At 45.8% G+C, this 26770-nt stretch overlaps 1 protein-coding gene across 2 annotated transcripts in view; it reads left to right on the top strand.

The window, feature by feature from the left end:
* Positions 1 to 26770, top strand: part of UFL1 (UFM1 specific ligase 1) — a 288697-nt gene that overhangs the window by 215635 nt on the left and 46292 nt on the right. For both annotated transcript variants that reach the window (XM_086926636.1, XM_086926637.1), the window contains 3 exons: positions 4438 to 4558; positions 24160 to 24326; positions 24418 to 24548. In XM_086926636.1, coding sequence (XP_086782762.1) covers positions 4438 to 4558; positions 24160 to 24326; positions 24418 to 24548 — 419 coding nt within the window. The remainder of the gene's footprint in view (positions 1 to 4437; positions 4559 to 24159; positions 24327 to 24417; positions 24549 to 26770) is intronic.

Genomic DNA, 26770 nt, shown 5'->3' with positions numbered 1-26770 from the left:
GCATCCCTCCGACCTATCCATCAGAGCTTGAAATGCAAAATTGAAATCCCCCCCCACACAATATGGGAGGCATCGACAGCAAGCACATGGCCCCACAGGGTAAGGAAGAAAGCTGGTGTATCAATATTAGGAGCATAGCAATTGACAAACAGCACAGTGATTTGCCCAAGCCGCCCCCATAACAGCACATAGCGCCCCTCAGGATCCACCACAGACCCCAGTTCTTGAAAGGCGAGCGATCTCTTAACAAGAATAACAACCCCACGAGCATACGAGGAGTACGATGCAAATACCCTAACCGCAGCCCACCGCCCACCAAACCTAGGAGCAGGCCCACGCCGCAGATGCGTCTCCTGCAGGAGGGCCACATGAATAGCATGCCTATCCAAATACTGTAGCACATTTCGACATTTCCTGGCATCATTAAGACCCCGTACATTCCAGGACAATATTGATATCTTGTCTATAGTTTCAGTCGACATCAGCCATGATCCGGGCACCATAGGACCCAGTGATACGGGGCATTGTTCCAAACTCCCAGTGTCAGACAACAACAAGTCACCAGCCCACACCACAACCGCCCCACTACATACACTCCACAGACATCCCAGCCATCTCCAAACCAACCAACCAGAAACCCACCTCCCATCCCCAAACAGCACCATCCGTGCAACAGGCACGCAAGAAATACAACACACAATGCGCGGCATACACATCTCTCCCGGTCCGCAACACGCACGCGCGTTCCCCACGTAGCACGCTCACGCCCATCCAGCAAACGGAGATAGCGGCCATGACACTCAGGCCCAATGAGCACGGAGGCACAGGTCACAGAACCATTAAGGTCCAGCACGTCAAAGGACCAGCCAGTGCAGCGGAAATGCGTCCGTATCCGCGCAAGCACACAGCAAGAGCAAAGAGCACCCCAATCCCAAGGACCGGGCCGACCACGTGTCACCCACATAGTCCCCTCCCCCACCTCCCACCTGATGAATCCCCAACTATCAGGACACTCAAACACCCACCCCCCTCCATCCCCAAACATCCATCTAGTCAACCAACAAAGGACTAGAAACCAAAACACAGATAATAGTGGGGAACACCCTATGGGGTACCCACTAGAGGTGCACAGCACCACTCCCACACACCACGCCAGTCTCCGAGCCAACGGGTCATACACGGCCCAGGCGCAGTGCGGGGGTGGGTGCCCGGAGCACAAAAAAGGCGCCAACCATCGTTCCCATACTGTCCCCAAGAAATGTCACTCAAACACAAATCGGCAATCCATCATGATTATCCCCCACAGTACAAGGCAAGGTAGCGCCGAGGCTACAGAAACAGTCAAGCGCATGGGCGCGCAAAGCAGGCGCCATCAACGTCTCATGAATGTAAAATCACCCCATTCAAGCGTCCTCCTCCTCAGCCGCCGAACGGTCGCCTTCGGGGTCCCGGTCACCCCTCCGGTCCGCAGCAGATCGTTCTCGCTTGAGACGCTTTACAAAGTCCTCAGCATGCTGCGGGTTAGTGAAAAAGTGCTGCTTTGCCTGATGGGTCACCCTCAGCTTAGCAGGATAAAGCAAAGCGTAGTCCACTTGAAGATCTCGAAGTTTCTTCTTTACTCCTAGGAATTTACGACGCTGGTCCTGCACCATCGGCGTGAAATCCGGGTACACGGTAAAGTTAACCCCATCAAAAGAGAGGGTACGATTAGTGCGGGCAGCTCTGAGGGCAGCGTCCCGGTCGCGGTAATTTAGGAGCCGTGCAATTATAGGGCACGGCGCAGCCCCAGAGGCCGGCCTGGGCCCAAGTGAACGGTGCGCCCTCTCAACGATGAACTGCGCCGAGAAGGCCTCGGTACCAATGGCACCAACAAGGAGTCTCTCCACATATGTCTCCATTTTCCCAACATTCGTCGTCTCCGGCACACCTACTATGCGCACTTTGTTGCGCCGACTCCTCGCCTCCAACTCCTCATTCTTAGCGGCAATCACCCGCAGTATATTGTCAATCCTCGCCAACTGGGTGGTATGGGTGGCAGCAGTATCGTCATGGTCAGAGATGCGCTGTTCCGCCGATGTTGGGCGTTCCTCATGCACATCTAGTTTCTGCACCACCGCATCCATGCGCGATGACAGTTTGTCCACTTTGTCCACTATAGTGGCAAATCCTTGCCTCATCTCCTGCATCATCTGCTGAAAGTCCGGGGCATGTGGCTGCGGCTCCGCATCAGCGACAGGCGGGGGGGGAGAACGCGAGCTCCCAGCTTCCTGCACCAGGCGCGTACCCCTCCTGGCCGCCCCGATTCAAAGGACAATTTGGACTGCTTAGTGTCCGGTTTCCCCATGATAAACCGCTACCAGCACGAGGGGGCACACAAATCGATAAAGGCCAAGTCGTAGGCAGTTCCCAACACGCGACCACTCACCACAGTCGGGGGCACGAGCAGGCATGGACACCCCGCCACTCCCGACGAAACAATGGCCGCCGCTCCCCTCAGGCCAAGGGCTCGACTCCTTCGCGCCTAAACGACAGGCCGCGGCGTCTCCGCTATTCCACAGCTCCGGTACAGCTAGAAGTGGAGACCGTCACCAAGTCTCGTCCCAGGGGAGCGCTCAGGTCCGCGCCCAGTCGGCAATCTGGTCCGGAGGGGGGAGGGGGACCCGGGCCTCCACCCCACGTGCGAAGCCTCGGGCTAGAGCAGAAAGTGACGCCGGGCTATGGAGCACCCGACTTCCAGAGCGCGAGTCGGGGAAAACTTGGAGTCCTCGTAACTTCAGCTAGCAAGCACCGATCGGCACAGGAGTTGGACCGTGGGTGGCCAGCAGGTATGCCAGCAGAGATCCGGGGTCAGATCAGGGCGCAGTGATGGTTAGCAGGATCATTAAACGGATAATAGCTCCGGGCAGCAGGAGCCTCACGGCAGTGCGGCCATTCTGCAGTGCGCCCTCTAGCGCCCCCTCTCCTGAGGAGATTCTTTCCCCGAATGAGACCTTGAAATTAACTGTCCAATGGCTCACCTCTAACCAGCTCAAACTCAACACAAAAAAAAACAGATTTTCTCCTAATCTCCCCACCTGTAACAAACCCTGACATTCAGGAATGGATTAACTTTAAACTGCCCACCGACCATAGTGAACTCTGCCAAATCCCTTGGAATAACCCTAGACTGCAGCTTGAACATGCATGATCAACTCGATGGCCAAATCAGCCAGATTTCACCTGAGCTACCTAAGAAAACTGAAACTTTTCCTTGACACTCCAGACCTAAAAATGGCAGTCCAGGCACTAGTCATCTCCAGACTGGAATATGGATGCTCTACCCTCTCAGGTCTACCCAAGATCTCCATGGCCCCATTAAAAGCCTGCTTCAACGCGGCACCAGACTACTAACAGGCTCAAGGAAATTTGACCACATCTTTCCACACCTGAAAGCTCTGAACTGGCTTCCCTTTGAGGCCAGAATCAAAGTTAAACTGGCATGCATCACTCACAAGGCTCTATACTCAAATTCCCCTGCATTTCTCGCCCAGAACCTCGTGGTATCCGGAGCAGCCAGAAACTCCTGGTTCGCCAGAGAAGTCTTGTTCCAACCAGCACGCTTGCAGAAAAAAAACCTTTCAATCGGGCCTTCTCTGGGGCCGAACCAAAAATATAGAACTTACTCCCGCCCACCATTAGAAGAAATCCATCTCTGGCACACTTTAAAAAGGAGGCCAAAACCTTCCTAATGGGCAAATTCCTCTCCTAAATCTTGCTTTGCAATCACCTCAGCGACTTTGTTCTTCTTCCGATTACTGCCACACCTTGGATTATACGGATGCTATTCACCCGGCATCTCTGTGCATCCCACCCGGGATCTAGGACCTCTTGTTCTCAAAAAATGTATTTACATGTTTTTATCCCAAATGTTTCCACCCCGCTAAGTCTCTTGTATACAACTTGTTAATCCTGTAAGGCGCTCTGATATACCAACGGGTCAAGTTTGCGCTCTATAAAACACAAAAAATAAATAAATAAAATTATCACCGCAGCTGGGCCAAGGCCCAATAAATTTGGTTTTGCAGCCTACTTGGGCTAATTTAAACGCAAGAAAACAAACAATTAACTTTATTATCAAATATGCTCTAACATCATCAATTGTTCCATCTATGTAGCCCCTAGTCAAAAAAATAAATAACACTGATGATCAGTAGCTGTAATTAAACATATGTTGAGGATGGAGCAGAAGCATCTGGTTATGTTTACATTCTTATTGCTGGCCACTGTGCTATTGTTTGGTATTGGCCGCAGGTTGGAACTAAACCCAACCCTTTTTCATCACTGCAGTAAGGTGAATGCTTTTCTTAGGGCTAGACTCTTCCTCGATCTTTTACTACTAGACTTTTAACATGTTTTAAACCTAGCATCAGTACTTATGTATGTGTTTCACTATCACAGGCAAGAACAAGCAGCAGGAGATTCCTTTTCTGACACTTGAAGAGATTAAGGATTTTTTGAAGAAGAAAGTTCCGGATTGCCCGGAAGAAATTATAACAGAACTTTCTGGATCTTTAATAAGGTGCGTTACGTTGTGTTGAATTACAGAAAACAAACAGTTTAGAGTCTTTTAACTTATTCGTAAATTAATCACATTGCAGAGACGTATTGCCTATTGTTTAGTACTAAAGGTCAAGTCAGTCACATGAAGGCATTTGCTACTTGTCCCGACCTTTAAGTCAGCAGCAGTATTTATAGATGAGCTGTAATACATTGGCCTACAGCCATGTTCTGAAAAGGCCAGCTTTTCAAGTCATTTAACTGTGTGCAACCAACCACCGTCTATTTCTACACACAGGATAAGGGGGCCTAAAGCTTTCAGCAGGGATAATTGTTCATCAAGAAATTAGATGAAAGCATCATAATTGTTGCCTGAGGCAGCCACGACTAAATACTGGAAAACTTATACCGGAAAACCTAGTTATTGAAATGGCTGTTCAAATACAAAATGTTCCATTCTGATTGGTAGCATGGTCAAAAAAAGTGTGCTGAGTAATAGTGGGTGTTTGATGAAGTGACCATGTATAACTGTATAACAAGGATAAATCTATATATTCACTGAAAAAATCAAAGTTTAAAGGAACATATTTAACCCCTTTGATGCTCATGACGGAACCCGCGTGGCCTGTGGGCATGACGGCTGGGTTCCGTCAAGACCACGCCTGCAATTGGAATGTCCAGCACCGGGCTGGCATTCCTGCCGCAGGCAAGGTGTTAAGTGAGTTTATCAGTGACAACATTAATGTTTTAAACTAAAATGAAAACACAAAAATTCACTAGTTATAGTTAGCAGCATTGACTATAATTTTGTCCCTGCCATGCGCTGCTTATGACTGCACTTAACATCACTCCTGACATGTTCTATGACATCATTTATGACATAGCTGATGACCTCTGAGCCCCCTCCTCATTTTGTGCATTTTCGGCCCGATGGTGGGCTTACGGGGGGTCTCTCTAGGCTCAGGATGCAAGGGGCAGCAAGCCCTCCTTAACACAGGGGTTGGTTCCCAGGTGCTTATATTAAATCAAAGCGTCCCGGCTACTATATTTTTTTTACCTGATCCTGTCTCGCGGGATTGCTGCATTTATTGTTTGGGAGAGGGGGCTTCTGGGTATAACCCCCACCCCTGCCAAGGGGTCTAGGCGGTCAGGGTATCCTTTACCTGCCCACATTTATCTTTTTAAAAAAAATGTTAACACCTTCAGGACAGAAGACTAAGTTTCTGAGTCCTTTAATGGCTTCCAGCAACATTTTTCTCATGTTACGGGCAGCCAAACAGAGCGCTAGCTCTCTCGAAAGTCTGACTCTTGCAGAAGCAAGATGATCCAAGGGAAATAAAGCTCCCTGGGATCACAAAAAGCAAAATCTGTGGCCCAAGATCGAGCTTACTGCAGAATTTTAGTGAAATTCTGTTCAGCAGTTTTTGCTGTAGCATGTCTTAAAGAAGTCTATGGAAAGTGCATGGGTATTTTGCCTTTTGTGCCATCACTTTTTTTTCTCAGGACCGCTTGACAGATCACCCTAAAACTTGCCAAGCATAAACTAGTGAAAAAGTGCACCTTTTTGGAAAGGTTTGTGGAGACTCATCAACCAGTGCCAAAGTTGTTAGCAACACAAAAAACCCCTTTCCTATAGAAGAGCAGACCTAACTACAACAACTTAGTGGCGACTGCCGCTAAGATATATATATCTGCTGAAAATAAGCAAGCTGTAAAGTGACCTTATATTTAGGTGGTAAAAAGCAATAAGAACTAGTGTTTAAAATACGAAACACCCCTGAAATTTACCGCTTATTGTTTAGTGACCTAACTATAACTGTCATCCCCTCCCACCTACCCCCTCATGAACTGCTAATGACTTCACATATTACATAACTCAGGACATCTCAAATACCCTAATTAATGACATCAATGATGGCATTATCCAGTTGTTATAACAGTTCCTATAGGGTATGTCAAGAGGATGACGGGTATGCCTTTTCTAAGGATAAGACGCCTTCTACCAGCTGCTACCAACCCTCCTGACTGGGTGAGGAGGGTCTGGTATGACAATATATTGGCACTCCGCATTCTGCCACCTTTTCCTCTCAATTGCAGAGCAGCCCTGCTTTCGCAGCAGAACGATCAGATCTTCCACCTCTACCTCAGACGCGACCGTTGCAATCATGAAGAGTGGGCAGTGCCATTTAGAATCCTGTAGCTTTCCTGGTGAGTTCACAGATGTCATCCAAGCAGCCAGGAAGACTGCTGCAAAATCAATTTGTGCAGCTCTCTGGATTAAGTTTGTTCAGTGGTTCAAGTGAGAACATCTCTAAATTCCATGTTTCTGATGTCTTAGGGTTTGCTTCTTCTCTTATTTAAAGGATCCTGGTGGTCTCTATCATTAAGGGGTATCTTGCGGCCCTGTCTGCTTTCATGTGTTTGACTAATCGCCCCTCCCCTTTTTAGAGTGACACTTATGGCACAGTTTTTAAAGGTTATTTTACTGGTTTCCTCCAACTCGGTTTATTTTGCCTCTGTGAGATTTGAGCCTTGTTTTGACTTAATGGCTTCTATGTTCGATCTAATGCATTGTTGTTTTAGCCGGAAAACAGTGTTGTTGGTGGCAATTACTTCTGCTTTCATGGTCAGAGAACTTCATACTCTATCAGTTCATCCATCCTTACAGTTTTCTACCTACATACGTACGTTATTTGCACCTGCACATCCTTTGCACCTGCACATCCTTCTCTCCTAAGATGTTTTTTTTGGTTCTGTATAGTGCAGACTATTACTCTTCTATCTTTCTTCACTCCTTCACATGCAGCTAAGAAACAGGAAGGTCTTCATAGGCTGAATCCCAAGCATGTGGTGTCATATTACATTGTCCACACATGACCGAGTTGATCGCCAGCTTTTTGTTGGCTTCATTGGCAGTAGAAAGGGAAAAGGGGTGATTATACTCAGTATTTCACTTTGTGTCATCCTTTGTATCAAGATATGCTATGCCTTGGCCAAGAAAGACATTTGTGCATTCATGCTCATTCCATCATGGCTCTTTCTATATGCTTCCCAGTTTTCAACTTCTGCCGACAGATCTGTTATTGCAATTACATAATTTTGCAAAGCACTGCTGCTTCTATACTTTTGCAAAGCACTGCTGCTTCATCTCGTAGACACTTAGTGATGGGTGCTCTGCCTGAGCCTTATTGCATGATTTCTCTGGTTAACAGGCAAAACTCATAACAACTCCTCTTTGAGGGTCATACTGCATTGGGACTCATTTGTAAGGTGAAGAATCTGCTAAATGTATCACAAGAATAAAATACTTACCTTCCATACCTACATTTTAGTGGATGCATAATATTTCCACAGATTCTTCTCTACCCCCCTCCATTTGATTAGCTAGTGCTGTTATGCCTCTCTTGGCTCCTCTCCATACGCCTCTTTGTAGAATGGACAAAATATCCGAAACTGACGCCACTGTGTCAGTTGTGGCTTAATATACCCCAGTGATGTCATGTCTAGGGATAATGTCACATCTAAAGGGTTGTTTGTGGCCTAATATACCCCAGTGGTCTAATATCTGGCAGTTCTATTGTGGTTTGAGCTGTGTGCCACCACCTGGCGACCCTGGAGATTCATTTCAGGAAAAAATATTTGTGGACCTGTCTGAACCCTGGAAAGTACTCATAAGGTGAGGAATTTGCAAGATGATTATGTAGGTTACTGAAGGTAAGTTATTTGTTCTGCTCCTCTGTTTCCTGGGTCACATACATTTATCAGTTCATATCTGTGGTGAACACTGAATTCCAGGGGTACAAAGTGTTAGGAGAGCCTAAAAGGCATATAGCGGCTTTTGGAGCAGCGCCATTTTAGTCACTGCAATGCGGCCAAACCCTAAATATGTACATGAGTGCCATCTGTGCAAATCCATTCGGAAATAAGGGGGTAATTAAGGTTTTTAATCTTAATGGTTATAGATTCTAATTGGGCACCCAGGTGTTTGTGATTGCTGAGGAAGTCCACTGTAGCGGACAGGTTTCACTCCTTCTTTTTAGAAGTTGAAAGATTAAGAACCTCAGGGACCCTATCATGATGCCTTTTTCTGTGCAAAAGGGGTCTGTGCACTTCTTTGTGATGCCCTGAGTGCATACATTAACTAGAAATATCTCCAAGTTAGTGTCTGTTTGCTTATAACTAAGCTGAAACTCATGGCGGTAAGTGCCGGTTTGTGTTTCCAAGACCTACTGACAGAAAAACTAGCATTAATTTGGAGATATTTCAAGTTATTGTATCCGCTCAAGACACAAAGAAGAAGCACACAGACCCCTTTTGTGCTGATCATGCTGCAGTGCAGAAAACTGCATCGTGATCATGTTTCTGATTTGTGCATGTTTATTTTGAACATGATACCTGTTGAAATGTGTCCAATTCAGCCTTAAGGTGTGGGAGGTCTAGGTCTGTCAAGGACAGAAAAACATCGAGGATAGTACATTGGGAGTGTAAACCAGCCCCAAACTAAGTCAGATTATCTTCAGCCTTGTGTTTTATAATTCACCATCATCCAGGTAAAAAAAAATCTTCCCCAGCCCATCTTGACTCTGTGCCCCATTGAGGAACCTTCAATCCACTCTATTAAATGCCTTTTCAGCATTGTCTGTGATGATGACAGCCCTGACTGAAGCCCGCTTAACCTTCCCCGCAAAATATTAAAGTTTCTTAGTATTGTTGCTTACCCGTTGTGCTTTGATAAAGCATGACTCCTCCAAGGGAACAATCTAGGGATGCAGGTCTTCTATTCTGGCAGTCTGTATGCTTGTTAACATTTGGAGTTCATATTTAGGAGGGATATTGGGTGATAAGAAGAGCACTCTTCAGGATACCTGCCTGGTTTAGGGACTACAGTTCTAGCTGGCTCCCATATGGATTTAGTCATATCCTGGCTCTGAAGAAAGAAATTGGAAAGTACTATTACTCATTGCCACTGTATCCCAAAATACTTATAGAAAATAGCAACCCAGCCCTGGCAACTTATTCTTTAGTTTAATTGAGTCATGCTGAACTTCTACTGCTATAGGAGCATCCAACAACTCCCACTGGGCCTGTGTAATCTTAGGCCTCTTTGAGACTTCTGTATAAGACCAAGCCTCCCCTGTATCGGTAGGCTCTGTGGAGTACAGTTACTTACGGAAATTTGTGAAGTCCTCAGCTACCTTCTGGTCTACATTTGTCGGTGGACCTCCCTGTATTTTAAGCCTATCTACCCTCCAAACACCTTTACCCTGAGATTACATCCAAGCAGTACTATATTCCCCCCCCCCACTCCTAGCACTTTTGCTGCAGCTTTAACAATCTATACAGTGCTTTGTCTTGGTCAAAACCCCAGATTTGAGATTCAGTGGCTGCCACATTTTCTCTAAGTTTTCTGCGCTAATTTCAGTTTGTGCTGAACTTCTAAGGAGCCAGATTCACCTCCGGGTTTTATCCCACCAGCGCCCTAATTCAATTCAGTCTGGATGCTTCTGGTATGAGTAGGTACAAATCACTGCCTTCCTCAGGCTGCTCAAGCTCATCTCTTCCGTATTGTTCTCCTCATGGACGTTTTTGATCCCATTGCTCACCTGCAGCCTGGTAATTCTGGCCATCAAGGTGTGGCACTGAGCCTCTAATGGCTATCTCTGTGCTCCAGGCCCCCAGTCTCTTTCATTAAGATGATAAAGCTGTGGTCAGATATGGTCTGACCGATCTATACCTCTTTCATCCTAGTAAACAGCAGTTTGCTCACCAACAGGTGATCAAGCCTAGTCTAGCGTAGGATTAATGTACTCAAAAGTAAAAGGTAACCTCTACACTGTCTCCAGGTAATCCTCTCCACTCATCCACCAGCCCCGTGGTCTGCATCTAAGCCTGCTTGTGATATTGCTCCCACCCACCGCTCTGTGCTAGGGTTATCTTTGAACAATTAAAACAAGCATTTGGAATGCAATAGGTCTCGCAGTTGTTAGAGTTTGAGCCATTGGCATTGTAAATGGCAATGCCTTTTATTTATCTGTTGGTTTTTTAAACGTAAACAAAAGGCATTGTCAATTACAATGCCTACAGGTTAAACTCTTGCAAATGTGAGACCTATTGCATTGCAAATGCTTGTTTAAAATGGAGCAGGGTTATTTGGGCAGTCCTATGGGATATGGGGAGATTGTTCCAGATTCTCGGTACATGGATAGAGAAGGCTCGCAGGAATTATTTTTTTTGCATTTCGTCAACTCCATTCAGATTGTGCCCTTGTGCGAGTGTGCCAAGGCAACTAAAGATGGCAAACTAGTTAGTCAAGTAGGCAGAGGTGCCAGTTGTGATGGCTTTGCGTAGGTGCACAACAATTAAAGAAGCCTGTTGATTTAAAAGTAGACATAAGTTCTTGTATATAATTCTCAGTTTGCAATGAGGTCACTGTGCACAGCGACTGCTGTACATTCTGAAAATACATTGTGCATGTGACAGATGTACATTTTGAGAATCACAGTCTTTGAATTTGCATATAAAAGGTTTTCTATATTAATCTGATAGTCTTTTTAAAAGAAATAAACAGGCCTAAAGCGCCTCAAAAATAGTCAGAGGTTACGGATCCCCGCGTTGGTTGAGGAATGCATAGAAAGGGAACTAAAGTGACTGGAACCTGTGACCTTTATATAGGGTTGTTTCATCACTTCCAGTGAGGTCTCAAGATGTCGCGGATGATGCTGGGCAGCGCCTCCTGGTGCTGGTGACTGAATATGAAACAAGTACTTATGCACATGTCAAAACATACAAATATAAACGTACACATACAGACTCGTTCTCAAAGACTTACACACTTAACCACAGGCAAACACAAGCATAGACGCGTACGCAGGCACAAATACACACGGACTCACAGGCACAGACTCATAGATCCAGACTCACCATCCAACACACTGATCCACATGGGACGTACATACAATCACACACGCACATACTCACAGATCCAGACACGCCATCAAATAAACACACATAGACCCACACATGCGCACACGCAAATACAGATCCAGACACACAATCAGACAGGCCCACGCACGCGCACAAACCTGCATATACGAACGCGCACACACATGTAATCGCGCACACACTAAGATGCAGGGAAGGGAGCCAGGATGAAGTGTGCAGATTGGCGGGGGATAGGCACAACCCCTTCCCACCCTCACCCAGTCCCTATCAGCCGACGCCAAGACTCAAAGCTGGTTCCCCAGCTACAAAGTGGGCAGCTCTGACCGTCACTCCACATAAAGTTCAAGCATCAAAACGCGAAGTGAAAACACACAAAAAATGATAATGCAGTCTGGACTACTCTTAAGTTTTTTTAAGAAATGGAGACAGGACAGCTGTGTTAAACAAGCCGGTCTGACTTTTTGACAAGGGAAGTATTTGCTAATAGTTGGGCGATTTGGTACGTTTTGGCACCAGCAGTCCAAGAAAGAAAATCGATTAAGATCACACGGTGCGTGGGAGTTTATTCTGTCATCGAAACCAGTAGCTCCGCAGGGCTGCACGGGAAGCTGGCAGAAGCCCGAAAAAATGTTTCATAGCGCCTTCTAGCTAACTTGACCCACTCCAGTGCCTTTCTGAGGGTTTCCGTCTCAATATTTCGGGAAAAGGCCACAACACTCTATTTGAAAAAGTCTAATGTTTGAAATGGGTTGGGTAAAAGAAACGTGTAACGTAACTGGTGCTCATGTTAAGCGCACCCAATACCTTTGGGTCAAGTTTGCGCTATATATATGTGCAGAAAGACTATGATGGAGTCATTCAAAAAGATGTTATACCAGTATGCCTCCCTCGCTGCTGAAGTGTAGGGTAATATCGTTAGACTTCAAATACAGAAGCGTCACGTTGATCTGCCATAGGTTGGTGGGTTTTAAGAGATTGCTTCTCTGGCATTGTAGTAATTTTCCCAATGTTTAAATTCCATATAAATATATAATATTATTTTCATTTCAAATTCTTGGTTGTCATGTTAAATACCTAAGAAAGGACGTTGTTTCTATGGAGCACCTCTGTTTTGTGCAAAAAAAATGGGTTCAAAGACACAGAGGCATGTGACATAATGTTATGGAAGGGTAGAAACCAATGCAAGCAGTTTTTTTTATTTTGCATTTTTCTTGTGACAACCACACATTAGTTTTACAGAAAGATTGCCTTGGCACCTTGTGTAATGATGGCGACTGTGTGCTACATTGTGCCCTGTCATTCGGAGAGCTAGTAAGCCAAATAAAGAAGGCCTCCCTTTATGACAGGTGTGGGGGTGGGCCTTCCGCTAAACACAGTTTGGCAATGTTTTACCACAGGAACACAGATTAGCTGCCACGGCTACATTATCTTGTAGGCAGCTGCTGTCCTTCATCTCATGGTAAGGGCTCCTGCGTTACACTGTGAGAGCAGCATCCTGCACAGTGGGAGGTGGGAGCGATGTGGGCAGGTGCTCTGATGAGCAGTGCTTAACTGGAGCCGGGGGTGAACGACTGCTCGTGTGCCAGTCATGTTATTTAAGCACTGCACCGACCGCACCAGCATTTTGCGAGTGCCTTAATATAAAATTTGCTTTGGGCAAAGATGGCTTCCTGAATGGGAGCACACTATTGTCTGTCTCTCTTCCTGCTAGCGGTCACTTGTGTTCGCCTACTTCTGCCCCAGTGTGTAGGCATGCCGGTCTGTCACGAGTCCAAACAAACTTCTCGAGGGCGGGCTGTGGCCTCTTGAAATGCAGCGTGTTGCCTAGCATTGACTGGCGCAGGAAGGAAGAAGAGAAAACGGGGTTTCGTGTACAACAAAAACAGTATTGCTGACTCTTCCCCAAAAAATAAGAGCTGCCAGCGCATGCGCACTACATGCAGCTTACACATGCTCTGAGGCTTGTGCCCAGTGGCGGCGCATGTTGATGGTGCAGGCAGCACCTGTCCCCTTCCGGGGCTCCTGTGGTGAAGAGGGAGGCCGGGCGCCAGAAAAGAAGTGTGGGAGCTGAAGTCCCGGGTCCCAGGAGGGGGCCCGGGTGAAGAGCAGCAAATGGCAGTGCGGGGCTCCTGTGACTGAGGAGAGAGCCCCGCTTCGTGCTGCCAGAAGTATAGAGGAGCAGGAGTGCTCCGAAACTGCACTGCAGCCAGCCACCATTCAGGAGGAATCCCCCCGCAGACTGGGTGAGTGGGGGATTCTCCATTTGACCAGTGGTTGTGCACCGATGAAGGCACAGTGCGCATGTTTTAAGTAAACGTGCATGCTGGCTTGCGAGGACTGAACTGGGACAGGAGATGTGCACACGCGTGGCTGTACGTGTGCGTACACTTGCGCAATTCGCCAAAAGCTGTGCGCGTGCCCATCTCCTGTCCCACTTCCAAGGCAAGTGGATGACAATAAGCCTCGCTGGCGACCGTGCTTTGTTCTGCGACGCCAGGCTCGACCTAAAAAAGGGGAAACACAGTAACCCCTTGTGAGCTTGGGTGTTTGACTATAGTAGAGAGATTTTTTAATACATTAATTCAGATTTCCTTTTCAAAACAAAAATAGAATCAAGCGCCTTTATTCATAATGTGATTAAAGTTAGATTTAAACCAAAGAAAATTCCAAATAATACACCACAAGCGCATATAGAGAGTTACTTGTATAGAACATATGTTAACAAATGTGCAAGAAGGGGTTCAGTGCATAGGATATCCAAGCATACATTGACAATGTAGTATCCAAGTCAAACAAAAAGTTCTGTATTCACAATTTGTAAAGCACAAACATATCACCCATTAAGGGTTTCGAGGCTCTGGGGGCCGTCAAGTAGATTAAGTTGGCTATTGGCCAGAGTAACATGATGCTGAGCTGAGCTGCCACCGGCGTCGAGGATCGATCCGCGAGCCCCGCTCTCTGGAGTCAGCCACTCTGGCTGCTACGTCACACCTCTCCCAAACATACAATTGTCAGTGCATGAAAAAGCCACTCAAAGGATCCATGGAAATATCCAAATGTCCGTCTTCAGTATAGAACACAGAATCCAATGATGGTTTAGAATGAAAGTGAGAGAGATGGACTTGTCATAGTTTCTGTCTCAAGTGTCATTACTCTGCGAGACCATCCTCAGGACCAATATGTTTTACGGGGAGATGCAATAATGATCCCACAGGAAAATGGGAGATTTCATTGTCAACAAAACTTTAAATCAATGAGAGCCAGCAATGCTCCACAGGTTGATCATTATGAGCACATCATAAGTAGGACTGCATTCAAGAGAAGACTAAATCAGTAACTGGCTTCAGCAAAGGCTAAGACCAGAATCCTACTAGGATCTTATCTTTGGCACTGTTCATTAAAATGTTTAGACTCCACCTAAAATGATCCCCCTTCTGCCTCCCTTAGTAGAGCTAGGATGTAGTCCCTCAAGAAAAGCTCCTGTCCTTCTTTTGGTACATATAATAAATGTATACTGAGCTTACATTATCCCAAGACCGCGAAGTACGATGTTCCTTTGTTTGTACTGTCTTTGGCTTTTGCAAGGCTTTCGTGTTGGCACATTTAAAGGATTGTTTCCTGCTTTTAGCCTGTATCTTTTGTTCTGATAGTTCCTCGCTATTCATATCACTTGTTTTTACTGCATTTTTCTTTATAGAGCTTGCACATATGTTCTTTCCTGCTCTCTTCATTATGCTGCAGGGAGACCTTCAATAGGGTTTGATCATCCTGGTGTGTGCTCCCTTTGAGCCTCTTCACATTCGGGCTTTGAAAGTGTTGACATTGTACTGTCTTCCTTATGGCTGTCACTTCTGTGCACCACATCAGCAACCTGTAAGCCTTGTCAGTTCATGCTAAGGTTTTGTAACTCATTATCCTACAAGAAAGCTGCTGGCACATGGTGTTCATGTCCTGCACATCTTCCAGTCAGCCACGTGGGCATCTATCCAAATTTTCCCCAACTACTGTTGCACTGATTGCCCCAGTATTGGAACTTTCATAGATTCCCATGCTTTGTATCATTCCCCGTCGTCGGAATGGGAGCCTCGGTAAATGGAAAATACCATAGTAGTAAGCACAAAGTGAAAAAATAGGCCTAGGCCTCATCTCATTTTGTAGCTTATCCACCTCTTTTTGTAAAAGAGACCAAACTTCTGCAGTAGCCAATCAGAGCAGCCTCACCCCATAGAACCTTCCTGAGAGAAGCTCAGAGCCTCAGATTTTCTACCGCACGTTGTGCAAGGGAATCTCCATTGAGCTCTGCTCAGTTTCTTCAGTTTTTCTGACTACTTTTTTCAACAACTTGGATTTCTTTTAGTCATGTCTGACAAGGAGAAAAAGCCCTTTTTAGAGCCTGTGCCACCTGCTCCAAAAAGAGGTTGTTTGTCGATGACAAACATATGGACTGTATATACTGCCTGTATCCGGACCATAAACCTACAAGCTGCCAGATTTGCAGAACCTTCTCAGCGAAGACCTTGAGGGACAGGGAAGGACGTCTCCTCACATGGCTTCAGAAGATGAAGGACCGTAAGGACATTGTGTCTTCAGACAGTGAGGGCTCCTCGTCGATGGTGTCATCTAAGAAGTCTCAGAAGAGGGGTAGGTCGCCCCCTTCTAATTCAGGCGAGTCCCTTCACAAGGCCGTACCAGGGACCTCTGATAGGTCCGACAGGCCTGCTTCCCTAAAATCTCCTCACCACGGTGAAAAGGAGAGGCAGGGTAAGCCTGAGGAGTCACAACCCTCAAAAAAGGTGAAAAAGTCTACAACTATCTCTTCACCTCCCTCTGAGAAGTATAGAGGGGTCAAGAAGCCTTCGACTTCAGTACAGGAGGTCATTTCGGACAAGAAACAGAGGTCGTCGACGGTTAAAATCACAGGTACGTCGACGACGACTGTAAAAAAGGACAGCTCTGTAAAAGTTGCCTCGTCGGCGGGCTCGTCGACGACGGCTGCGTCGACGACGCCTACACCGTCGACGGTTTTCAAAGCTCCTGATTCCTGTTCGTCGTCGACGAAAATAACCATCTCCACGTCGACGACGATGACCGCAAAGTTGGCGTCGATGGCGACGAGGACGACGTCGACGACGACTGTGTCGACGACGCCAGTTACCATGCTGCTGACGACGAGTTCGTCGACGATCCCGTCGACGCTCCTACCATCGTCGACGATGAGTTTCTGCTCGTCGACGACACAATCCTCGACGACGAGAACAGTACCTTCGTCGGCGCTTCCATCGTCGACGCAGTCCCATAAAGAGTTGCTGTCGACGACGACGACCTCGTCGACTATGTCGTCGACGACGGAATCCTCTGAAAAACTTGTTTTTTCACGCAGAAAGAAGCTGATAACGCCAGAGATGACGTCTCCGCGACAGGTTCAGAAATTTCCACCTAATCTTCTGTTGGATGACGACTCTGATGAAGAGACTTTTAGTGAGTTTGGACAAGCATATAGCCCATCTGACCTACAGGTTAAGGTTCAGGATGTTAGTTCTGAGGAAGGAGAGATGGAACACCAACACTATGTTCCGGAACATTACTATGAGGAGGAGCACGCTACTACCAGGCAAATGCCTTTGCAGCAGCCTACACGTCAGGTACAAGAAGGGATGGTGGCGATGCCGTCCAGTTTGATTGCGGATCTACAACTTATGTTGCAGGACTACCGGAAACGTTTCCCTACTCCTCAAGAAACTCAACGAGTGCGTCCTCCGACACCTCCGCCTCAATAGTTACAGCCTGTGGCAGACCACTCTTTGCCTCCAAAAGAGCGTACCACTGCGCCTGAAGAGCGCCCACAAGATGTGGTGCAAGTGCATGATACAGATGATGACACTGCTTCTTCTGATGCGGACCAACAAGTGGATCCTGATCAGGATCAACAGGCGGATTGGAATCCGATTGACCCAAGGGATCCAGACATCGCAGATCCAGACAACGCTACGGACGTTGGAGGTTTTCACAACCTAATGGAACGGGCTTCCAAAAGATTTGGTCTCCCAGTGACCACGGTTCAATCAGAATGTTTCTTATATGACTTTAAGGAACCGTTCAGGAAATCAGTACGGTCCATACCAATCATTGAGCATGTCTGGTCTGAGGGCTTGAAGGCTATGCATAACCCGGCCACAGTCCTCCTGGTGCTACCAAGACTAGAGAAAAAGTACAAAGCACCAAATGGCAGTCCGGCATGTCTGCTTGGCCAACCAAAACCGGACTCGGTCATTTCTCAAGCCGCCCAAAGCAAATCTAAAAATCCATCCACGCCACTAACTACACCACCAGATAAGGAGGGCAGGCGCCTGGACAATGTAGGTAAAAGATTTTCAGCTATGGCCAGTCTTCTGGTTAGGGCAGCCAATGCTTTAGCAATTCTGGGACGTTACGATCGCCAGATGTGGTGCGACCTTGCTCCATTTATGGAGGAATTGCAGGATTCTTCTAAAGAAGTGAAGAAGATTTTGCTGGAGGGGGAGGGGGCCTCTTCGGAGGTCATTGATGTTGCAATGGATATAGCGACCACAGCATTTCGAGCACTTGCCGGTTCGGCTGTTCTGCGACGCCAAGGGTGGTTGAAGGCCACATGGTTCAGACAGGAAGTGCAGAATAAAATCTTGGATCTGCCATACGACGGAGAAATGCTGTTTGGCAAACATGTTGAGGACGCCCTGCAGGGCATAAAGGACACCGATACAGCCAAGTCCTTAGGAACATTGCAGTATCGCAAAGTACCCTTCAAAGGAGCAAGAGGTAGAGGATTCTCCTCTTATAGAGGAGGAAATCAGAATCGCTACTCTTCCGGCTCAGTCTAGCAAGACATATAAACCTCAGTACTCTCAGAGGGGTTCTTTCTCTCGCCAACAGCCTAGAGGACGTCAAGGGCAGCAAAGGAGAGACAACACCAGGAAACAATAGCGGCCAGGTGGCTCTTTCCACTGTTCCTGTTCCCTCATTAACACCAGTGGGGGGCAGGATTGCCCATTGCCTCAACAACTGGATGGTCATTACATCGGATCAGTGGGTCCTACAGATCGTCAAAGAAGGACACACGTTGGAGTTTCAAGACCTTCCTCCAACAAGAGCGCCAGACGCCTTTCCTCCCAAACATCTCAAGCTCCTTCATCTTGAAGCCCACCAACTTTTCACCAAGGGGGCAGTAGAGCCTGTACCCCTTTCTCAGAAGGGGAAAGGGTTCTATTCCAGGTTCTTCCTGGTTCGGAAGACAAAGGACAAGTGGCGTCCAATTTTAGATCTACGGCAGCTCAACACTTATCTCGTCAAGTTGTCCTTCAGGATGGTCACTCTTCAGGACATCCTCCGCCTTCTCAATCCAGGGGACTACATGGCGACCCTAGATTTGGAAGACGCTTACTTCCACGTTCCTATTCATCCAGCTCACAGGCAATATCTTCGATTTACAGTGGGCAAGAGCCACTTTCAATTCAAAGTACTGCCGTTTGGTCTCCGGTCCGCGGATCTTCACAAAGATTCTGGCTCCAGTAGCAGCCTTTCTCAGGAGACAAGCTATACAGGTTTTTCGATATCTGGACGATTGGCTGCTGAAGGCTTCATCTGCCCAGGAGGCGTCCAAGGCTGTCAGGTCATGCAAAGAACTGTTCGAGCAACTAGGTCTTCGACTCCACAAGGAAAAATCTGTTCTATGCCCCTCCAGGACAGCGAGGTTCCTAGGGGCCATCCTGGACACAGAGAGTTGCCTAGCCTTTCCATTGGAGGAGCGCCAAAGCAAGCGGATTTGTTCAGCCCGCCTTCTTCAATCTCGAAAGACACTGACAGTTCGCAGGTACAAATCGCTTCTCGGATCGATTTCATCCTGCATACCATTAGTTTCACACTGCAGGCTCAAAATGCGTCTACTGCAGGAACAATTGGACAAGCAATGGCGACAGGTCACAGGATCCTTCGACGACAGGATTGTCGTTACCCCGGAAATGAGAAAGGCAAGCGGCTGGTGGTCGCTGAAAGGCAATCTTTCCAGGGGTTTATCGTTCCAACTTCCACCATCTCCCATTGTTTTGACAACGGATGCTTCCATGGAAGGATGGGGAGCGGTCCTCCAAGAGCTAAAGGTCAGTGGCCATTGGAGTCCAGTCCAGGTCAAGTTCCACATCAACCTTCTGGAACTTCTCGCTATCCGTCTGGCTCTACAAGCTTTTCTTCCGAGGATTCGCGATCGTGCAGTGCTGGTTCGTACTGACAACACCACAGCCATGCACTACATAAACAAACAGGGCGGAACAAGATCCTCCACCCTCTCCAGGGAAGCCCAGACACTGTGGAATTGGGTGATCCAGAACAATATCTCACTCTCAGCGGAACATCTAGCGGGGACACTCAATGTCAGGGCAGGCGCTTTGAGTCGCCAAAGGACTGTCTCTCACGAGTGGGAACTAGACCAGACCGTTCTGGAGGAGCTCTTTGCACGATGGGGGACACATCCATCGACCTGTTTGCAACTCCCCAGAACGCCAAATGCCAGTCCTTCGCAAGCAGGGTTCACCATCGGGAATCCTTGGGGAATGCGCTTTTGATTGCTTGGTCCGGCGCCTTTGTTTACGCCTTTCCTCCCATTCCGCTGATCCCGAGGTTGATCAGCAAGCTCAAGGTGGAACCGTGCAGGATGATTCTGATCGCTCCAGCATGGCCCAGAGAGTTTTGGTACTCAGAACTTCTCCTCCTCTCCCAGGACCAGCCAGTTCTCCTGCACCCTGTTCCAACACTGTTGACAATGTCTCACGGACAGGTTCTACATCCGGACTTGAAGTCTCTGCGATTGACAGCGTGGCTCCTGAGTTCCGAGAGTTCCAAGGTTTAAATCTCTCAGGGGAATGTAGGGACATTTTGGCCCAGGCCCGGGCGCCTAGTACCAACAAGACCTATCGGGCTAAGTGGAAGAGATTCTGTGTTTGGTGTCGGAAGGAAGGTTTACACCCATATACTTCTGCTCCGCCCCAACTCTTGCCTTACATACTGTCTCTGGCTAAATCTGGATTGGCTCCATCTTCTGTGAAAGTACATCTAGCGGCCATTTCTAGATTCAGACGTTCATCTTCAGGTCCTTTCCTATGGTCAGCAAGAATTATCAAACAATTTCTGAAGGGTTTATTCAGGGTCTTTCCTCCAGTCCGGCCGCCACCAGCCTGGCATTTGAATCTAGTCTTGTCATATCTCATGAAAGCCCCTTTTGAGCCTGTTCATAAGTCTGACCTTAAGTTTCTCTCGTGGAAACTGGCTCTTCTCTTGGCCCTGACATCGGCTAGAAGAGTAAGTGAGCTCCAAGCTTTCACAATTGAGGAACACTTTCTGCAATTCAAGAATAATGTTCTTATCCTAAGAACAAATCCTAAATTTATCCCAAAGGTGCCTTCAGAATTCCACCTAAATGAGCCAGTGGTCTTAAAACCGTTCTTTCCACAGCCTTCCACACCCGCGGAAAGAACTTTGCACTCTTTGGACATTCACAGATGCCTGAAATTCTACCTGGAGCGGACAAGACAGTTCAGAAAATCTTCACAGCTTTTTGTTTCTTTCAGTGCTCCTCGCAAGGGGTGTCCAGTTTCTAAAGCCTGTATTTCCCGCTGGATTTCCAGTGCTTTACATTTTTGCCACCAGGCGGCTGGAAAACCACTGCAGCGAGCAGTTCGTGCTCACTCTACAAGATCAATGGCTTCATCGACAGCTCTATTCGCAGGTGTCCCAATCAAGGACATTTGTAGAGCAGCGACATGGAGCAGTGTCCACACCTTCACTCGCCACTACTGCTTGGATTCTTCTGTGAAAGAGGATGCGGCAGTGGGCCAGGCGGTTTTGAGGAACCTTTTACAATAAGTCGGTGAGCTTTCCTTTCTATCCCGCCTTCCTGTTTGCATATTTTGTATTACTGTGTTATTGTCATGTTTTATGATTCTAATGTGTATCTAGTTTTCTGATCAGAAATGTGTGACATTTTCAGGTTCACAAATTGCAAAATATGCTTTTCTATTTACTGCTGGTTACTCTGATACAAAGCATGGGAATCTATGAAAGTTCCAATACTGGGGCAAGAAAATAAGTTACTTACCTGTAACTTTGGTTCCCCAGTATTGGTAACTTTCATAGATTCCCATGCGCCCACCCGCCTCCCCTGGGAAAGCTCAGTCTTATTGTTTTGTGGGATAGCTGTTTACAACAGCTATGAAAATCTGAGGCTCTGAGCTTCTCTCAGGAAGGTTCTATGGGGTGAGGCTGCTCTGATTGGCTACTGCAGAAGTTTGGTCTCTTTTACAAAAAGAGGTGGATAAGCTACAAAATGAGATGAGGCCTAGGCCTATTTTTTCACTTTGTGCTTACTACTATGGTATTTTCTATTTACCGAGGCTCCCATTCCGACGACGGGGAATGATACAAAGCATGGGAATCTATGAAAGTTACCAATACTGGGGAACCAAAGTTACAGGTAAGTAACTTGTTTTCTTCTCAAGTCTCCAGAAAGGACCATTTTGCCAGTACGGGCTTGCAGGCCTTTCTGTTGGAATCAACTCCTCTAAGCCACCTTCTTCGAGATAACATTGCTCTGGCACTATTTCAAATAGTTAGAAATGTGCAGTAAGAAGTATCTGTCTGAGGAGCAAGTTACTTAGATAAAGTGTCCAACACAAAGAGCATTTGAAGCTAAGTGCAGATTCTTTCATGCCCATCCTTCTCCCTGTTCTGGGGTGTGGGCTTTCACAGTAATAAGATCTCAAGTTAATTTTTGCCCACTGCAAATACAATCTTATGAGCCATGCTCTGCAATTGTGGGTATGGAAAAACTATAGAAAACGAGTGATATCAGCATGCAGAATTAATGCATGTATGCGGATCCTTGTTGTCATGTTTGTGGTTTAACGGAGTTACGATAGATGCAGATGGTGCCACCTGCCAGCATGAGGAAGTAGTTGTAGAGGTTTCCAGGTACAATCTGGTGCCTGGCGAGATAAAAAAAAAAGGTGAGGAACGTGTGTTTAATTTATCCACACAATAAAACATTACTTAAGGTAACTAACTTATTCTATGCAGCACTTCGATAATTACCCAGCCACAATTCAATGTTTTGTTTATGCAGGTCTCAGTTGTTCTCTCACATATTTAGAAACTTTGCTTATATAAAATAATAGAGAATTTGATATCAAATATTAAATTTCTGTAAAAGTCAAGTGCCACCACTTTTTTATGATAATATTAGTTTGCTATACAAGTGAAACTTACAAATGGGGTTTGTGCTATCATTGGGGGCCTGGTGTACTATTCACCTTCGCCAACCAGTGATGTGCAAATTGCACACTGACTGGTTTGCAAATGGGATGTTATTTACAGTGCAGCCTATGAGCTAATAGGTCACCACGCAATGTTCCCATTCGCAGGTCGCAAAATAACCTTTTGACTTGATATTAGTTGGTCAAGTTGATCTTTTGTCGCCATTTGAATGGCTGCAGACATTGGGATTGTATCATGCAAGGTTCAGCACACGGCCAACCCTGCATTTGCTTTACCAGTAGATTTTTTTCCCCCTTTGTTGTGTTTAAGTATTATTCGAATAGGTTTGGTAGAAGAAGTTTTATAACTTACTAGCTTACCCGTCGCGCGTTGCTGCGATCTCAGAAGAAAGGACATTTAAGGAAAGTTGTTATGATAACATTCAATTTACATTGTCATTTTTATTGAAATTTATTCATTTTAATATGGAAAACATTTTAAAGTGTTTTAATTCTGTTTATTTATTCGAGTGCTTGTGGATACACGGTATGTTTTGTTTTTCCGTCTGGTGCGTACACATACAGTTGTCCATGTAAGAAGCACGGATTCTCCAAATCTAGTCCACACACTTGCAGCGATTGTCCTTGTGCTTTGTTGATGGTCATTGCAAAAGCGAGTCGCACTGTAAACGTTCAGTATTGGAAAGATTATGAGGGCCCTGGGGGGCCGATATTTAACACATTTTTCTTTTTATTATTTTTTTTGCCAGAAACCTAAAGTTTCATGGCAATCGGATGAATGGTGTAGTAATGCATAAAGGACAAACAGACATGCTTTCATTTTTATATATATATATAGATTTGCGCATGCCAGGAAAAAATGACTCTTGAAACTTTTTATATGATTGAATGCATTTCCTACTGCTTTCCTAACATTCACTTCTACTTTCCAATAGGTTAAGCATCAAGAGCATTTTCCTTGAGGCAGACTACAAATATAGGTTTTAGGTTTTTCTAATTCAGAATTTTACTTGCAGAGCTATGTCCATGCTCGGGAGCAAAGCAAGATCTTGCATCTGATTCAGCCATAGCTTGCTGTAGCCTTGAATGACTTCCCTTTCCTTTGAGACGGTTTATAAGCCCTAGATGTTTACTTTTAGTGCGTGAAATATAAGAGATGTTTGACAACCTTTTCCTGGAGTTCTTAAGCAGAGTAGTGCCATGTTAATATGCGTCAATTCATGAATTTTTGCTAAGCCGTTTATAAATTAATAATACCTAACCTCAAGATAAACATATTTTGTAAAAGCAGATGTAAGTGGTGTTGTGTTTTACACACCATTTGTGATAAGTAATGGGAAACATAGATACAATATCTCCACGAAGTGATTGTTTTTGTTTTCAGACCTCTAACAAAGAGTTACCAGGAGGTGGTTCGTTCAGTGTTCATGTCCACAACTTCAAATTCTTCAGGATCCAGTAGAAAGCAAAGCATGAGAGAATTCCAGGAGGAGGTGTCAAATCTCTACACTAACATTCGGCTTTTCGAAAAAGGAGCGAAGCTATTTTCAGGTAAGGTTCGGTTTGCCTTTTAACGTTTGTTACAGGAACAGCAGATAATGTTATGCAATGGCACTTTATTCAAAATATTTTCATTTTACAGATGAGACGCAAAGTACGCTTGCCAAACATATGCTGAAAACTGTCTGCACGGACATAACCAATCTTATTTTTAACTTCCTCGCTGGAGACTACATGATGGCAGTAGATGACTACACTTCATTTCCAAGTGAGGTATGTTGATGCTTTGATTTTCCTCTAACATTTTTGTGATTGGTATGCTCACATCTGATCACTTGATTTAGCTGCCATTTAGGAATGCTTCATATGCGCTATAGACAAACATGTCTCATTATTCTTCCTAGGCAATGGTCTTATTGAAGTCCTATACAAGCGACATACAGATATGAGTAGGGCTCCCAGTTTTATGGTATTTATTTTTTTGACATTTCCGTCTGTATTTATCCATTTTTATTTTTTGTCAACTTTATCAGTATTTATCCATATTTATTATGGGTTTTGTGAAAAAATAAAGCTGAAACTGGTATATTTCCGCATGCATTTAACCAATAAATATGCAGTCATGCTTGAATGCCTGCAAGGTTTCAGTGATAGGAACCCCCAGAGAAGATAAATCAAGGCACTTATATGAAAATATGCAAATTTCAGTATCAGCCTCGTAAAATCTACTACTGTTTAAGCCTCTTTACTAAAATTCCTTTTTGTTTAACCCAGTTACCTATCAATCCACACAGTTATTGGCCTGGCAGTCATGGCGAAGTGTATTTATTTTATTTTTATTTATTTATGAAGTTTTATATAGCGCGAACAAGCCGAAGGATATCCGAGCACTTCACAATAAGTTGGTAAAGTGGACAAACTGAAATATACACAGCAATTGTGGGGAAAAAAACATTGATAAACAGTAAGCAATGGGACACATAAAAGGTATAATATTATGCAGACGATACGGTTCGGGACTGTTAGTTGTGCCATGGAGCTAGGAACAAAGAAACAGCCGCCTTATGAATGCCACAGCCCCATATGGTAAGAATTTGCTCATTAAGAATCTTTTGGCTTCAAGTTTGAAAGCCGTCGTGAATCACTCAAAAAGCACCCAATTTTTGTTTTTATCCACATTTAATAATAAATGCAGACAAGAAAATAAATGTTTTTGCTGTCTGTATTTATCTGTAAAAATCAGTAAAAACGGAAAACAGGGAGCCTTGGATACGAGATCACATTCTTTTCAATCTGAAGTCTAACCTTCTTATATTAATGTCTGCTACCTTGAGTCTTTCATTCTAGATCCTACCTCCCAGACAAGACTCCTTTATCTCAGTTCACTCTGTTGCAAGTTAGTATTGTTTGCGAACATTCCTGTCTCCCATGAGTGATTTTTTTTTTAACCCTATACTCTTCAGGGGCTGCTTGCTTATCAGGCAGAATCCATCCTCGCTGGTTTAACAAAGTCAGTCTTTCACTGCATGTGTTATTGAGCATACTAGTGTTTGCTGGCACCTGCTTTGTCCTTCAACTTTGCTAATTTGCATAACTAAAAAGCTGTGGCCATCTAGATCTTAAAGTTGCCTTCTCTGGCCCTCTTTATTGCAGCTTTTTCACGTCATCACTTCCTCCTTAGCATAATGACCAGTACCTTACATGGACCCTTCCAGGGTGATGCCTCAATTATAGGCATACTTAGCTGCTCTACATGTTCCTGGATGTTAAAAGCTGAATTTGAAAAATGTGTCTATCACAGTCTGACAAACCTGTTTATAAACGTATGTTCTATATGACACTACCTACCAATGCCTGCCTTTACCCAAAGTAGATAAAAATCACAGCTATGATAAGGAGTGGTAGCTGTATAAATGAGGCTTTTGAGAGTTCCCTTCAAACTCCAGGACTTCCATATGCTAATGAACATAAACTCTTTAAAAAACAGCTTAAAGGGGCGTAGCTTGACGGCTGAACATGGCGGTCGCATAGCTGTAAGGCTCCGTGAGTGAGGCAGTGTCCCCACTACAATCCGATCACTAATCCGAATAACTTAAACCTCTACTTGGAGGAACCCGGCTCCAGGACTGAGCGGGACTCGCCTGGGAGAAAAGCGGCAGAAATCGGAGGCCGGGAGACGGATTTATGACCGCCGACGTCAAGGGGCCTGCGTTGATCTTGCAGCGCCGGGCTCTGGTGTGAACGAGAGCCGGGCGGAAGTGAAGGCGAGACCGGAAGGGGTGACCGGAAGTGCGCGCTGACCGGACCTCAAACCCCCCTCCCCCCCCCCCCCCCCCCGTGACACACTGAGATCGGTGACCGGAGCGCTCCCCTGGGCCCCGCAGAGTGATTGCATTTCTGAGTTCCGGAGGACAGAGAAGCCACACGGACGGCAGAGGCAAAGAGCAGCATCCGACACACTGAGAATAACCCCCCCTTGCAGTGCGCCATATCTT

The sequence above is a fragment of the Lissotriton vulgaris genome, chromosome 6, assembly GCF_964263255.1.
Source record: "Lissotriton vulgaris chromosome 6, aLisVul1.2, whole genome shotgun sequence".
NCBI classification, from domain to species: Eukaryota; Metazoa; Chordata; class Amphibia; order Caudata; family Salamandridae; genus Lissotriton; species Lissotriton vulgaris.
The sequence above is the reverse complement of the archived record's forward strand: the minus strand, read 5'-3'. Positions and strand labels throughout refer to the sequence as shown.